General features: G+C 34.0%; 1 protein-coding gene across 1 annotated transcript in view; it reads right to left on the bottom strand.

Annotated features, from left to right (window-relative positions):
* LOC122812083 (uromodulin-like) overlaps positions 1-12,323 on the bottom strand; it is a 763,298-nt gene that overhangs the window by 356,545 nt on the left and 394,430 nt on the right. Inside the window, exon 9 of the mRNA XM_044084352.1 lies at positions 8,832-9,080. Coding sequence (XP_043940287.1) covers positions 8,832-9,080 — 249 coding nt within the window. The remainder of the gene's footprint in view (positions 1-8,831; positions 9,081-12,323) is intronic.

Here is a 12,323-nt window from a genome sequence, read left to right as displayed (position 1 = left end):
AAATTCCCACATGGTTTAAACAGATAGAAAATGTAAATAGTTTCCAAACTTTGCTTAAACAGCACCTATGCCAAAGATGTCTCTGTTCTTCCTGCTCACCCTGGCTAGCTTTTTTCAGATTACTCTTCTCCCAACTCTTAGAGCCACTTTTCTTCACAATCTTTTTGCACCGTATCACTCTTCCTCATACTGAACTAATTCTCAAAACTCTTACTGTTCCTCCTTCTCTCACCACCCACCGCTAGCTATAACTCCTCCTCTGACCATTTATTGTCCAGCTCATTTCCATAATTTCTTCTTTCATGTCACTATCATTATTTTTAAGCTACATTACTACTTACCTGTCTGTAAATTATTACTAAACTCAAAAACACAACAGTTTGATATTTTTCCTGCAGCCACTATGCTATAAATACATCAACTGTTATTTTATTGTATTTTGCTATTTAATTATTAGTCAATTTATGTTAATTTTCCTCTTGCTTTTTGTGGTAAAATGCTATGTTCATGTGAGAAGTATTTCAAAATCATGTAAATAAGCTCATATACTAATAATTCAACCTTTATCTATTCTGCTCTGCAATTATAAATGTACATCATGTGCAAATTAAATGTGTAGCTTTTCTCCCTGGGCCTCTGCTGAAAATTCATTTCATCCAGTCGAACTTGTCCTGGTCAACAAAGACAAATAAATAAATAATACTTATCATGAATACAGCTACCATTTTTATGTGACAATTGAGTTTCAACTGCACAATATTTTCTTTGCATCTCATGGCTCTCTTTCTTATATTCAAGTAACCACAATAAGTATATTTATTTAGACAAACACCAATCAAAATTAGTAGGCAGGTTTTTGATAAAGCATCTGAACAAGATTTTAGAATCCTTGAAAAACAGCAGAAGAGATGTAGGTATTTTAACTTTACTAAAGAGGAAAACAATTAATTAAAAAAGCTTTTACAAGGTTGCAATGTAACAATTACGAAACCTCATAAAGGCGATGGTATTGTCATTATGAACATTGATTATTCTAGTAAACCGTGTCAATATCTGAATGACAAACTAAGCTAACACGAATGAGATCAATACAGAGTATAGTAAAGTAGACAGTTGGGTAAATGATTTAATAATAGAACATTGTATTACATTTGAAACTATGAATTATTTGGAAGTAACAAATCCTCTGACACCAGCTATCTTTGGAATACCCAAAACCCACAAGAATCCTCTTTATCCCCCCCCCCTTAAGGTCTATAGTAGCTACCGGAAGCACCAAAACTGAGTCTTTTGCCAAATGGATAAACCTAAATTTAAAAGATTTTTTTGAAGATAAAGAGCACATTCTCAGGATTCCTGGTATTGCTTGGTAAAGATAGTAGCTCAAGAGTTTCAAAGTATTATTTGTTTTGTAACCATTAATGTCAAAGATCTGTTTCTTACCATTCCCCATGTTTGGGTTTGAAATGGTTTAGGAAGTCCTTAGTGATTGGTAGAAAACAATCTAATGAAGAAATTAATTTATTAACTGATAGGATGGAGATTGTGCTGTTGAACATTTTTTTCAAAGAGGAATACTATAAGCAGGTTAAAGGTGAGTCCATGGGATTTGCTTCAGCTCCCTCTTTTTGGCAACATGGTGTTATGGCTATAGGAGAAATCGTATATTTGAGTACATCTTACTGGTTCAATATTAATTTATATTTGTGATATTTAGATGACATCTTGTTTTTTTGGAATAGTAGTGCAGAACTTTTAAAAAGCTTTGTTCATTATTTAAATAATACAAATAGCATCCTTAAGTTTATGAGTAAATTAATTTCAACAGTATTAACTATCTTGACATAACTATCATGAAAAACAGGGCTAGTGTGTGTTATGAGTTAATTATTTTTTGGTAGGCAATGTATTCTAACAGTTGTTTGCATTTTAATAGTTGCCATCCCATTTGGCAAAAGAAAAACTTATGAAACAGTAATTTTATTAGACTGCCTTGTTTAGTGTCCAACACTGAGATTTTTATGAAAGAGGTTGATATACTTGCTGAGATGTTTTTGAATAGGGGCTATCCCAATGATTTAGCATGATGAAAGGTATTCATCTATAAAAAAAGAGGCAAGTGAATAACCCTTATAGGGAGGCCTTTATCGGCCATTTACTGGCCAAGTTAGAGAGCTGATTAATAAGAACTGGAAAACATTGGTTGATATTTTAATTTAAAAGAAACACAGTGATAAACCTAATTTTGTATACAAAAGAGGCAAAAGTATCAAAATATAGTTCAAAATACTTTTATTAAACAAGATCAATATGGAATGGCTAAATGTGAAGCTTGTGCTCAATGCAAATACATTTATGATAGAACCAACACATCCATTGTATCTTACCTAGGATTTTAAACAGTAATAAGAGATTTAATTATGATACTCATTGGATGGTTTATTTCACTACTTTTCTTATCTGTGACTCTATATAGGCAAAACAGAAAGACCATTGAGAATTAGAATCTGTGAGCATTATTATTCTATTAAGAAGCAGGGCTTGAGTCATGCTTTATACAGGTACTCCATTCAATGTAGGGGTTTTAAAAAATTCTTATTTTTATACTGGAAAAATATTCTTATCTAGTAAGGGGTAGTATGTGAGGAGTTATACTGGAATCCTGCAAAATTTTGGTGAATTAGATTAAATTCAACACAGCCTCCTGGGATGAATGATAAACTTGCTTTTAACAGTATTTTACCACTAAAAACTGGTAAAATTTAGGATTTATTTCTTAATATACATTTTTTATTCACACATTTATTGTCTTTGATATATATATATATATATATATATATATATATATATATATATATATATATATATATATGTATATATATATTATGGTATTATAAATACAAGTTTGATCTCATGTTTCAGGTATATATATATATATATGGTTCTACCTGACTTCGTCGACAGCGCAGAAGACCGACATCGAACCGGAGCTCCAGTGTGTTATGAGTTCATTATTTTTTAGTAGGCAATGTATTCTAACAGTTATTTGCATTTTAATAGTTGTCATCCCATTTGGCAGAAGAAAAACTTATGAAACAGTAATTTTATTAGACTGCCTTGTTTAGTGTCCAACGCTGAGATTTTTATGAAAGAGGTTGATATACTTGCCAAGATGTTTTTGAATAGGGGCTATCTCAATGATTTAGCATGATGAAAGGTATTCATCTATAAAAAAAGAGGCAAGTGAATAACCCTTATAGGGAGGCCTTTATCGGCCATTTACTGGCCAAGTTAGAGAGCTGATTAATAAGAACTGGAAAACGTTGGTTGATATTTTAATTTAAAAGAAACACAGTGATAAACCTAATTTTGTATACAAAAGAGGCAAAAGTATCAAAATATAGTTCAAAATATTTTTATTAAACAAGATCAATATGGAATGGCTAAATGTGAAGCTTGTGCTCAATGCAAATACATTTATGATAGAAAAGAACAAAAGCTGGAACTAGTCAACTGAATAAATAATGTCACCAAAAGCAGTTCCAACGCACTATAGTAAGCACCAGCACAAATCCACTCCAGAAGTAATATAAAACAGGTTTATTCACTTAAACAGTTGAGCGCTTTCATCATACAATAGACTTCATCAGAACCTTCTGTAAATATCTACATATATATATATATATATATATATATATATATATATATATATATATATGTATATATATATTATGGTATTATAAATACAAGTTTGATCTCATGCTTCAGGTATATATTTTTTTTTTTTTTTTTTTTTTTTGGATGTATTTTTAATGTGAATTCTTTTGGTCACCTGTTTTTATTGGTTAAAGTTTTCTATTGATGGAACTGGGATTGCATCATTTTTTTTTTATTTTTAAATATGTAACTATGGTTATTTTGCATTTATCTACAGGTTCTGATGAGGTTCTTCATGGTTGCAGTGAAAGCACTGTTTCTGATTGGTAATCATTTAAATAAATATTGTTATGTGGTGTGATTCTCAATGTGTTCTGCTTGTGGTTACTTGTGTTTGAGATTCTACACGCTCTTGTATTTTTTATAGTGGTTCTCTTTCAAATATTGATTACTTATGGAGCTCATTAACAAATTATTTCTTTATTTTGCTTTTTGGTATATTTTATTCACATTTACCTTGTACATATCAATGTAATGAGTTAATTCTGTTAATTGTTCTTGTCTTAGAAGCTTTTGCCAGTTTTCTTAAAGAACACTTACCACACTGTGTTCTATCTGTTAGTAAAATCATAACCTTCAGGGATATATCATCTTTAAGTCAATAAGACAGATAAAGATGCTGGTGGTGCTGCTGTTATCATCAAAAAAAAAAAATTTCTTACTAGCATATATCTACCCTCACCTCCCTCATACAACCACAATAGTCTCCGTTTGTATCTCCTTTGCAACATAGTCAAATAAATATTTCTGAGTTCTGGACAGTCTAATATATACAGAATGAATTCATTCTTGTAGATTACTTTAACCTAGACTGGTGTTGGCAATCAATATATTTACCCCTTGGCAAGCACAGCTACTTGAACTCTGTTAACTAATTAAAAGTCAACACATACTGAAAACATTATCCAGTAAAGTATTCTTAATAGGATCCTTGTAACCAATCTAAAATAACTACTTTGCTATTGGCATACTTCTGAATCTTTAAGATACCATTGACTGTCTTAGGCTGTAAACAAAAGGCCCATGTTATTTACAAACACCACTGTTCTCATACACAAAATAGAGTCAGTTTCAATACCAGTATATATTTACAGAAACTCTTATGTCATTAAATTGGAATGGAAGTACCTCTGGTTCTTAGACTTAAAGTAAGATATACACTTACTTAATTTTTTCTTCCTTCATTATATTTAACTCAATTGCCCCTGATTCATGAATGGAAAATATGTCTACTTTCACTCACATAAATTATCCTCACAATCAAAACCATGATGAGGCAATGTGATTGTCAAGAACTAAGTTCAAATATACCAATCCTTGCAATGTTCTAAGCACCCAAAAGAACGGGTGCAATAAAGTCAAGTCCCTTACTGTCAAACCAATGCAAGAAGATTGCATTTTTCTGTAGCCATGCTCACATAGGCCAAAACCTTTGTGGTGTTCAGTAAACTCCCTGCTCTCCATGGGTAAGAAATGGTAGGTCTAACATCTCAACCCCGATTTATTGAGACTTTTACGATACATAGATATAAAGTTTTGTCAACATTTCTCATATCTCTGTCATATTCCCTCTAATGTGAGTCTATACCATAAATCAAAGACTTGTTCCAGAATGTCTTTAGTCTAAACAGTGACAAAATGAGATGTTAAAATGAAGTCCAATCTACCTGGTGGTATCAGAGGTAGATATAAAAGGTGAGTAGCACTTATCAAAAAGAGTAGTAGTCTTTCTTCTTAGTACCATGGCCAAAATTCTCCTAGTCAATCTGAATACCATCTTAAGTCACTCATGAAAAGAGGACACTGGCATAATAAGGCTAACTTGGTCAACAAAGGGTAAATAAAATAAAAAGTAAAATAAAACAATCAAAAAAGATCATACAGCAGATGTGGAAGTGGATAAATTACTTTAGGGCTGACTCACCACTGGGGCTTAATACTATGAATAGAATAAAACCAGTTTTGAAAAATAAGCAGTTATATTAAATAAAAGATCCTGGGCTGTGTTTTACTTTTTATTTTATGTGTTCTAATTAAGTGATGTGTTAAATTGTTGTTTAATCTTTTTGATTTAGCATTCATTACTTCATATTCTAAAATCAATTAAGTTACTATGTCATGTGATGAACATCTCATTCTTTGGTAGGCTGGCTTATTAAATAAATGCAGATGCTACTTAAAATGTTAATTCATTTTTTGTGCATTGAGAAAGAGTCTGTGTGACTTGAAAGCTAAGCATGTTTTAAGGTTGAGACAGTCAGACTTCTGTTTTTTCACTTGTGGTTCCATTTGGCTGACTTGTTTTTTACCTGCTATTCTACTTGCGGTAAATAAAATAAATCACATTTCTAGATGTAAACCATATAACTTTCTACTGAGTTTCCCTGCAAAGAAAGAATTCCACATGGTTGCAGATGGAACATCTTTTCTAACTGCAATATTTGAAATAAACTATGCAAGATATTTTTAATTTGTGATATCTTTAAATATTTGAATGTTTTTAGAATTCTCTGTAAGCAACACAAACACTATGAATGAACTTCTAGCTTCAATAACTCTATCCTGATAGACAAATTCATATAAAAAATAAATTCTTTAAACTGCTTTTTTAGATAAACTGTGTTCCAAGCAGCAGGCATCTGCCTGTAGCTAGTAATTAGTATACTTAAATCAGCATACCAAATAAATTACAATCATCAGTAATTTAACCTTTTTAAAAGCTGATTGTGGAAAGATTTTAGTAGCACTCGATTAAACAAGGTTTCCAACTTTCTTGTTTTAATCTGGGTCCAGTATATGTGACTGCTATGTTTTTAAGAAATATCCTTTTTTAACCAGTATTACAGGCTAAACACACTGCAGTACAGAACATGTTCAGTGACTGGTGAGCTGATAAAATCTCAACTGCAGTGGTTTATTCATTTGGTGAGTAGTGCTGCTGGAAACAGGGAATGAAACAATGGAGTGGGATGGGGTGGATGGTTTTCTAACCATATGGGGATATATGGCATGATATAGGCCTCAAATGCGTGGCTTGAACCTTGTTGGTAGTATTAAGGGATGCATTTTAAAATGAGGTAAGGTTTGTGGGATAAAAATAAAACAAAGCCAAGAGACCTTTTTTCAGTATATCTAATGTAAATGGTACTGATGCATAAAATGCAGGATAGAACAGGGTGGTGAAATATTTTTTTGGTTAATTAAAAACTGAAAAGAGTAACATATGCTTTGCTCGGGGATTTGTTGCAGTTTGATAGGGAATTAAGTGGCAATGAAGTATTACAAACCAAGGAATGCACGCACAGTGAGTTAACACTTATCCAACAAGCACCCACTTCATCTAAGCAAGAAGGGTTATACGTATAAAATGGAACATCAGAGGCATCCTAGTGTGAATTAAGGGGTAATGCAAGCCAACTTATACTGCTGTACGTGCTGACGATTAAGTGCCACAGGGGCAAGCTAACCAAAGAAGCACAGAAAGGCAAGATACTGCAGACTCTGACAATATCCTTCAAGAAGCTGAAAAGTGTTGCTGTACTGTGTAAAAAGAAATCTTATGCAGTCACATCCCTTAACATAAGACCAGGAACCAAATGAAAAATGCACCAAACAAGCCTGTATACAAACTCTGTTTATTGCAGTAAAAACACACCAAGATTAAGCGCTTTCATCTTTCACATAGAAGACTTCATCAGAATAGATCAGAATAAAGATGACTGATTCAAGAACCTTAACATCTTATTGAAAAATATGAAGAGGGAAGGATATAAATATGTTTGATCTCCTGGAAGTAAGATGGGACATAAGTACATGGAAAATGATATCTGAAGGCAAACACTGTAAAGGCAATTCCTGTGGCTGTGTGGAAAGCAAATGAAGATATATGGATAAAACAAACACCAGGGATGCTTGGATCAAAGCCTTTTCTTATTTTGTGGTATGTAATGTGAGAGTGCCAGAAAATTATGCACTAAACCTTACTCGTGCAAAGGAATGCACTACTTTAAGTAGGATCAAAGGTATAGGGAGTGGACAGAGGAAAGTAAATTCTGAGATGGAATGACATCTGTTTGGTCAATATGGTACAATCAGCTGCCCTGTCAGCAAACTTTAAGAAGATAGGCTCATTATTAAGAGACCAGAGATTGTCTTCATTATGAATGTATGCTGATTGCTGGTATGAAGCTTTGCACTCACTAGGCAGGTGAAGATCCAGGCTTTTAAATGCAGATGGATATGACATTCCAAAGAATTTTACAATTTTATAACTGGAGATGAATCATGTCTTTGAAACAGTCATTTCCCATGGGGCATGTTAAATTCTTTACAAAGAAGTTCTAGTTTATGGTTGTTTTTTAACAACTTACTGGATATGCTGATCAAATCCTAATCTGTGGTCATTTATTATGCCCAGAAGTTTTGTGTTTTACTAGCTCAATTCTAGTATTATCAACTGATAATATTTTTAATTCACAATGGTTTGATTGCTCAATTGGACTTGAAAATACCGTTAAGTTATTTTTATTTGGATTTAGGAGTAGTTTAGATTGCCAAGTCATTTTTCAGTTTTTGTAAAGGAAAGATGTAGGCCATCATGTGTTTCACTGACCAGGCTACATATTAGTGTTAACTCATTTACATATTGGTTTACGTTTGCTGGGAGAGAGAGTATGTATGGATTTTATTTATAAAGATTAAAGAGTTAAAAGTCCTAATGTTGAAACTTGTGACACTCCTAATGTTGTTTCCTGAAAAGCTGACATCTCATCTGCCCTGTGTACACACTGTGTTCTGCACGTGGAGAAAACAGACAGTGACCAGAGAGCATGACTGAATGCTAGACCCAGGAGAAGTGAGGCAGAGTTCATAACCAGAAGCAATGTGTACGGTTTCTTTGTGTTGCTGCTGCTGTATTACACAAGTGAGTCAGAATCGCAGTGTGAAATATTTTGTCCAGTCTTAACGTGTCCATGCATCCCAGGGATTAATAACATTTCAAGACCATATCTGATGCCATTTTAAAAATATATACATTGTAGATATTTATATATATTGTTACTGTGCTTTGTTCCTTTTCATTAATATGCTGTGTATAAATGATATAAACGTACCCATTCTGCAACAGTACAAATCTAGTCGTGTCAGCAATGTTGTTCGCAGGAGTAGCATAACAGGTGTCCATCACCAGGGCCAAACTTGTGTTCTTAGCATCTTGTACATATGCCCCAATGTAAAGTGGACTACCTACGGTCAGATTTATAGACCCACTTGTATATGGATTACTGAAGTCAGCATTTTGGAAAAGAACCATTTTTACTATGTATGATCCAGAACCAACAATTGATGGAAGGGTTGTATAACTGAAATAAAAAACATAAAACATAAAATTTGTTTATAATCGCTGGTATATTGACACAAAATTAGTATTTTTGAAAATTCTAGAATTAACAATCACATATGCCCCAGAATTTAAAAAAAAAGGTTTGTAGAGCCTAAATTAATACATAATTACACAAAAATAAAACTGCACAAAAGAATGACATAGAGAAGCAACCCCCCCTACCTCTAGTACAGTGACAGCACAAGAGCTGTACATAACTGGCCACGAGCTCATTCTTCCATACTTCCAAACAGGTGCCTTCATGCAACACATTTAATGCATTCCAGTAAACACCTGTTGTTTAATTTTTCATCACCTCTTGGATAAACATAATAATCCTACCTATAATGGCAACTCTAACCACATACCCATCCTGATTACTGAGCAGATATCAGTTTTTGCATAACCAAATTTGAATGCATGAAGCTTTATGAAAAAAATTCAAAGCTGTATTCAGCACGGAGCAGCTTTCTTCAGAAGGTAGCATATAAAAAGCACAGCCTGGTTATAATTTGAACCCCCTGCTTAATGTAGAAAGGAATTACTAACCATATCAGTCTTCATTGGATTTCTGTGCTATTAGTTCTCAGTGCTAGTGCACTTTAAGGGAGTGAGAACAGAGAAATTCAATGTTATACCATCCCCCTAAGCTACTGACACTATTTTAAAGCAGATTTGGTACCTTTAACAGGATGGCAGGTTAACCATGAATGTACACATGGATCTGGGTCATTTGACTGATGACAAGTTTCCCCCAACAAATGCCCAAAGTGTTTTACAAAAAAAAAAAATATATATATATATATATCATATGTCAGATGATTGAATTTTCAGAAACTCAAAAATTCATATGGATGAGACCATATGATTGAGTTTCCAAAAACTCAAACATCTGAAAACAAAACAAAACAAAAAAAATACTAGAAAGGCTCACCAAGACTCTGCCACAGCTTGCTATGAGGGAAAAGTTAGCTTGCTTTTTTGTACGTTGTATTACTTTACTGCCTTCTTCTATTTTGTATACTGTGATTTGTGATACTTCCCTATAACCTTCTACTTCTCTTCTCTCTTCCTTCCCTTCAATAAACAAACTTACTACTTTATCTTCTCCTCTTGGTACATCATTGTAGAAACATAACTAGTAAAACATTTCAGCTATGTAACTATTGCACTATTATGTATATAATATGTAATTATGAAGGTATCCCTCAGATGAATATATTTATATAGGTATTTCACTTGCCACAGTTTAATGTATGTCACTGTAATGCAATAATGTGTGGTACTGATGAATGTAATGTGTGGCACTGTAATGCAGTAATGTGTGGTACTGATTAATGTAATGTGTGGCACTGTAATGCAGTAATGTGTGGTACTGATGAATGTAATGTGTGGCACTGTAATGCAGTAATCTGTGGTACTGATGAATGTATTTCTGTATGTATTTAATATGTAAAATTTCTATTTTCTGTTGGAGCTTTTCTCCCCGGGCCTCCGCTGAAAATGGGCATTTGTAGCCCAGTCGGACAAACCTAGTCAACAAATATAAAATAAACAAATAAATGTGTTTTCTTTACACTGTGTTTTACTTGTATTCTGCTTTTAACTGCATACTAAAACTTGAAAAGAGACCACAGCTGTTTCTCTTGTCAGACAGATTTTTTCCCACCCACTCACTCTGTTACTGTTGCATTCTTAAACACTACTGTCTTTCTAATGGCTTGCCCTGTATGTTAATTTGACCATATATCTCATCCCCCCTCTCCTTCCACTGACCAGTGTAAGCACAAGATTATTATTTTGTGAAATCACACCCCTTCAATTATTTAATCCTACTGTATTCTATAGTACCAGAATCCAAAAGTGCCCACCAACTTTAATCTGTCTTGTTCTTTGGAAAATAGTGGCTCTCCACTAAAACTTATTTTTTTAGACAGCTAAAACTTAAAAGTTACCTACTTTCATATCTAACTTCTTAGTGCATGCTGCAGTGTTTAGGATAAACCATTTTTTTAATCTTACCTTTAAGCATCTATTGCAAGACCACCAGTTATTGGAGAACCCACATTCTGCCTCTCAGTAGTCATCTTAGGATTATTGCTTGTTTTCTCCTGGTGATAGAAGGGGTCCAGGACATTATTTCCTGGAGACTGCTGATCACCAGAAAGCATAATAACTGCTTTATAGGTGACAGTTTGGAATCTGTGCTTATATTCTACACCTGGTGAGAGAAGGAGCAGAGTGCATTGATTCCTCACTGTTTCTGGTTGGACAGTGAGGTGTCTGTGCTTGCTGTACCCGATTGGTCTAGTTGCAATTCGAGGCATGTGAAAGAAAAAGACTACAAGCCTACAGACCCTTGCATCATCTGGGACAAGATTGTGGATCACCAAACAGGCCGTGGCCTGCTTCTGTTCTTTGGACTGGTGCTAACATTTTGCTTCTGGTGAGAGAAGTAGCAAAGGAGCATTGTATCCCAAGAGAGTGAAGCTGTGGTGAGACCAGCACTAGTAGTAGCTAGGCAGTAGCCATTCATGCGACTCCTGTCTTTTCATCATTCTTGACAAGCTAATTCTTTATTTAAGTAAGCGCTGCTTGGTTTGTTTCTAACTTCAGAATATCTGCCTATATACTTCATCCTTAAATTTTCAGGGTTTATGTATTAGTTTCCCCTCAAGTGATTGGCAGTGCTGATTTAGACACCTTGAATGACATTTTTCCTGTAAAAGCACAACTGAAATTTCTCCAATACCTAGTTGCGCATACAACAACTAGTTTGCAGTGCCAAGCACTGTCCACATAGCTGCAAACCGGTTACTCCTGACAGTGATTGATATTCTCACTCCAACTGTCTAATCAATAATAAAAGGTCTGTTGCCATGGATGTGAACTTTCCTACTGTCTCCGTTACCAGGTTGGCAGATATGGGCATCCTGAGGCAATGTAGAAAATGCCACATGTTTACTGACAGACAGTTAATTCTCAAACAAACTGATATGATATATAAGAGATGCATTTACACGATGTCATTGGAGGCAAAGCTCTCACATAAAAGTACTCTTAATGTCAGTAAGGTTGTCAGTAGTACACATGCTGCATTCTTCATGCAAAATTCAAAACAGATATAGACCCACATTTGCTTAGGCACTTACATGTAATCTTCCTAAACCATAAAGATCTCCTAGATGAAGTACACATAACAAATACTCCCAGCAGCCCTAAA

The sequence above is a fragment of the Protopterus annectens genome, chromosome 9.part0 (genome assembly GCF_019279795.1).
Source record: "Protopterus annectens isolate FY-2018-M chromosome 9.part0, PAN1.0, whole genome shotgun sequence".
NCBI lineage: Eukaryota > Metazoa > Chordata > Ceratodontiformes > Protopteridae > Protopterus > Protopterus annectens.
The sequence above is the reverse complement of the archived record's forward strand: the minus strand, read 5'-3'. Positions and strand labels throughout refer to the sequence as shown.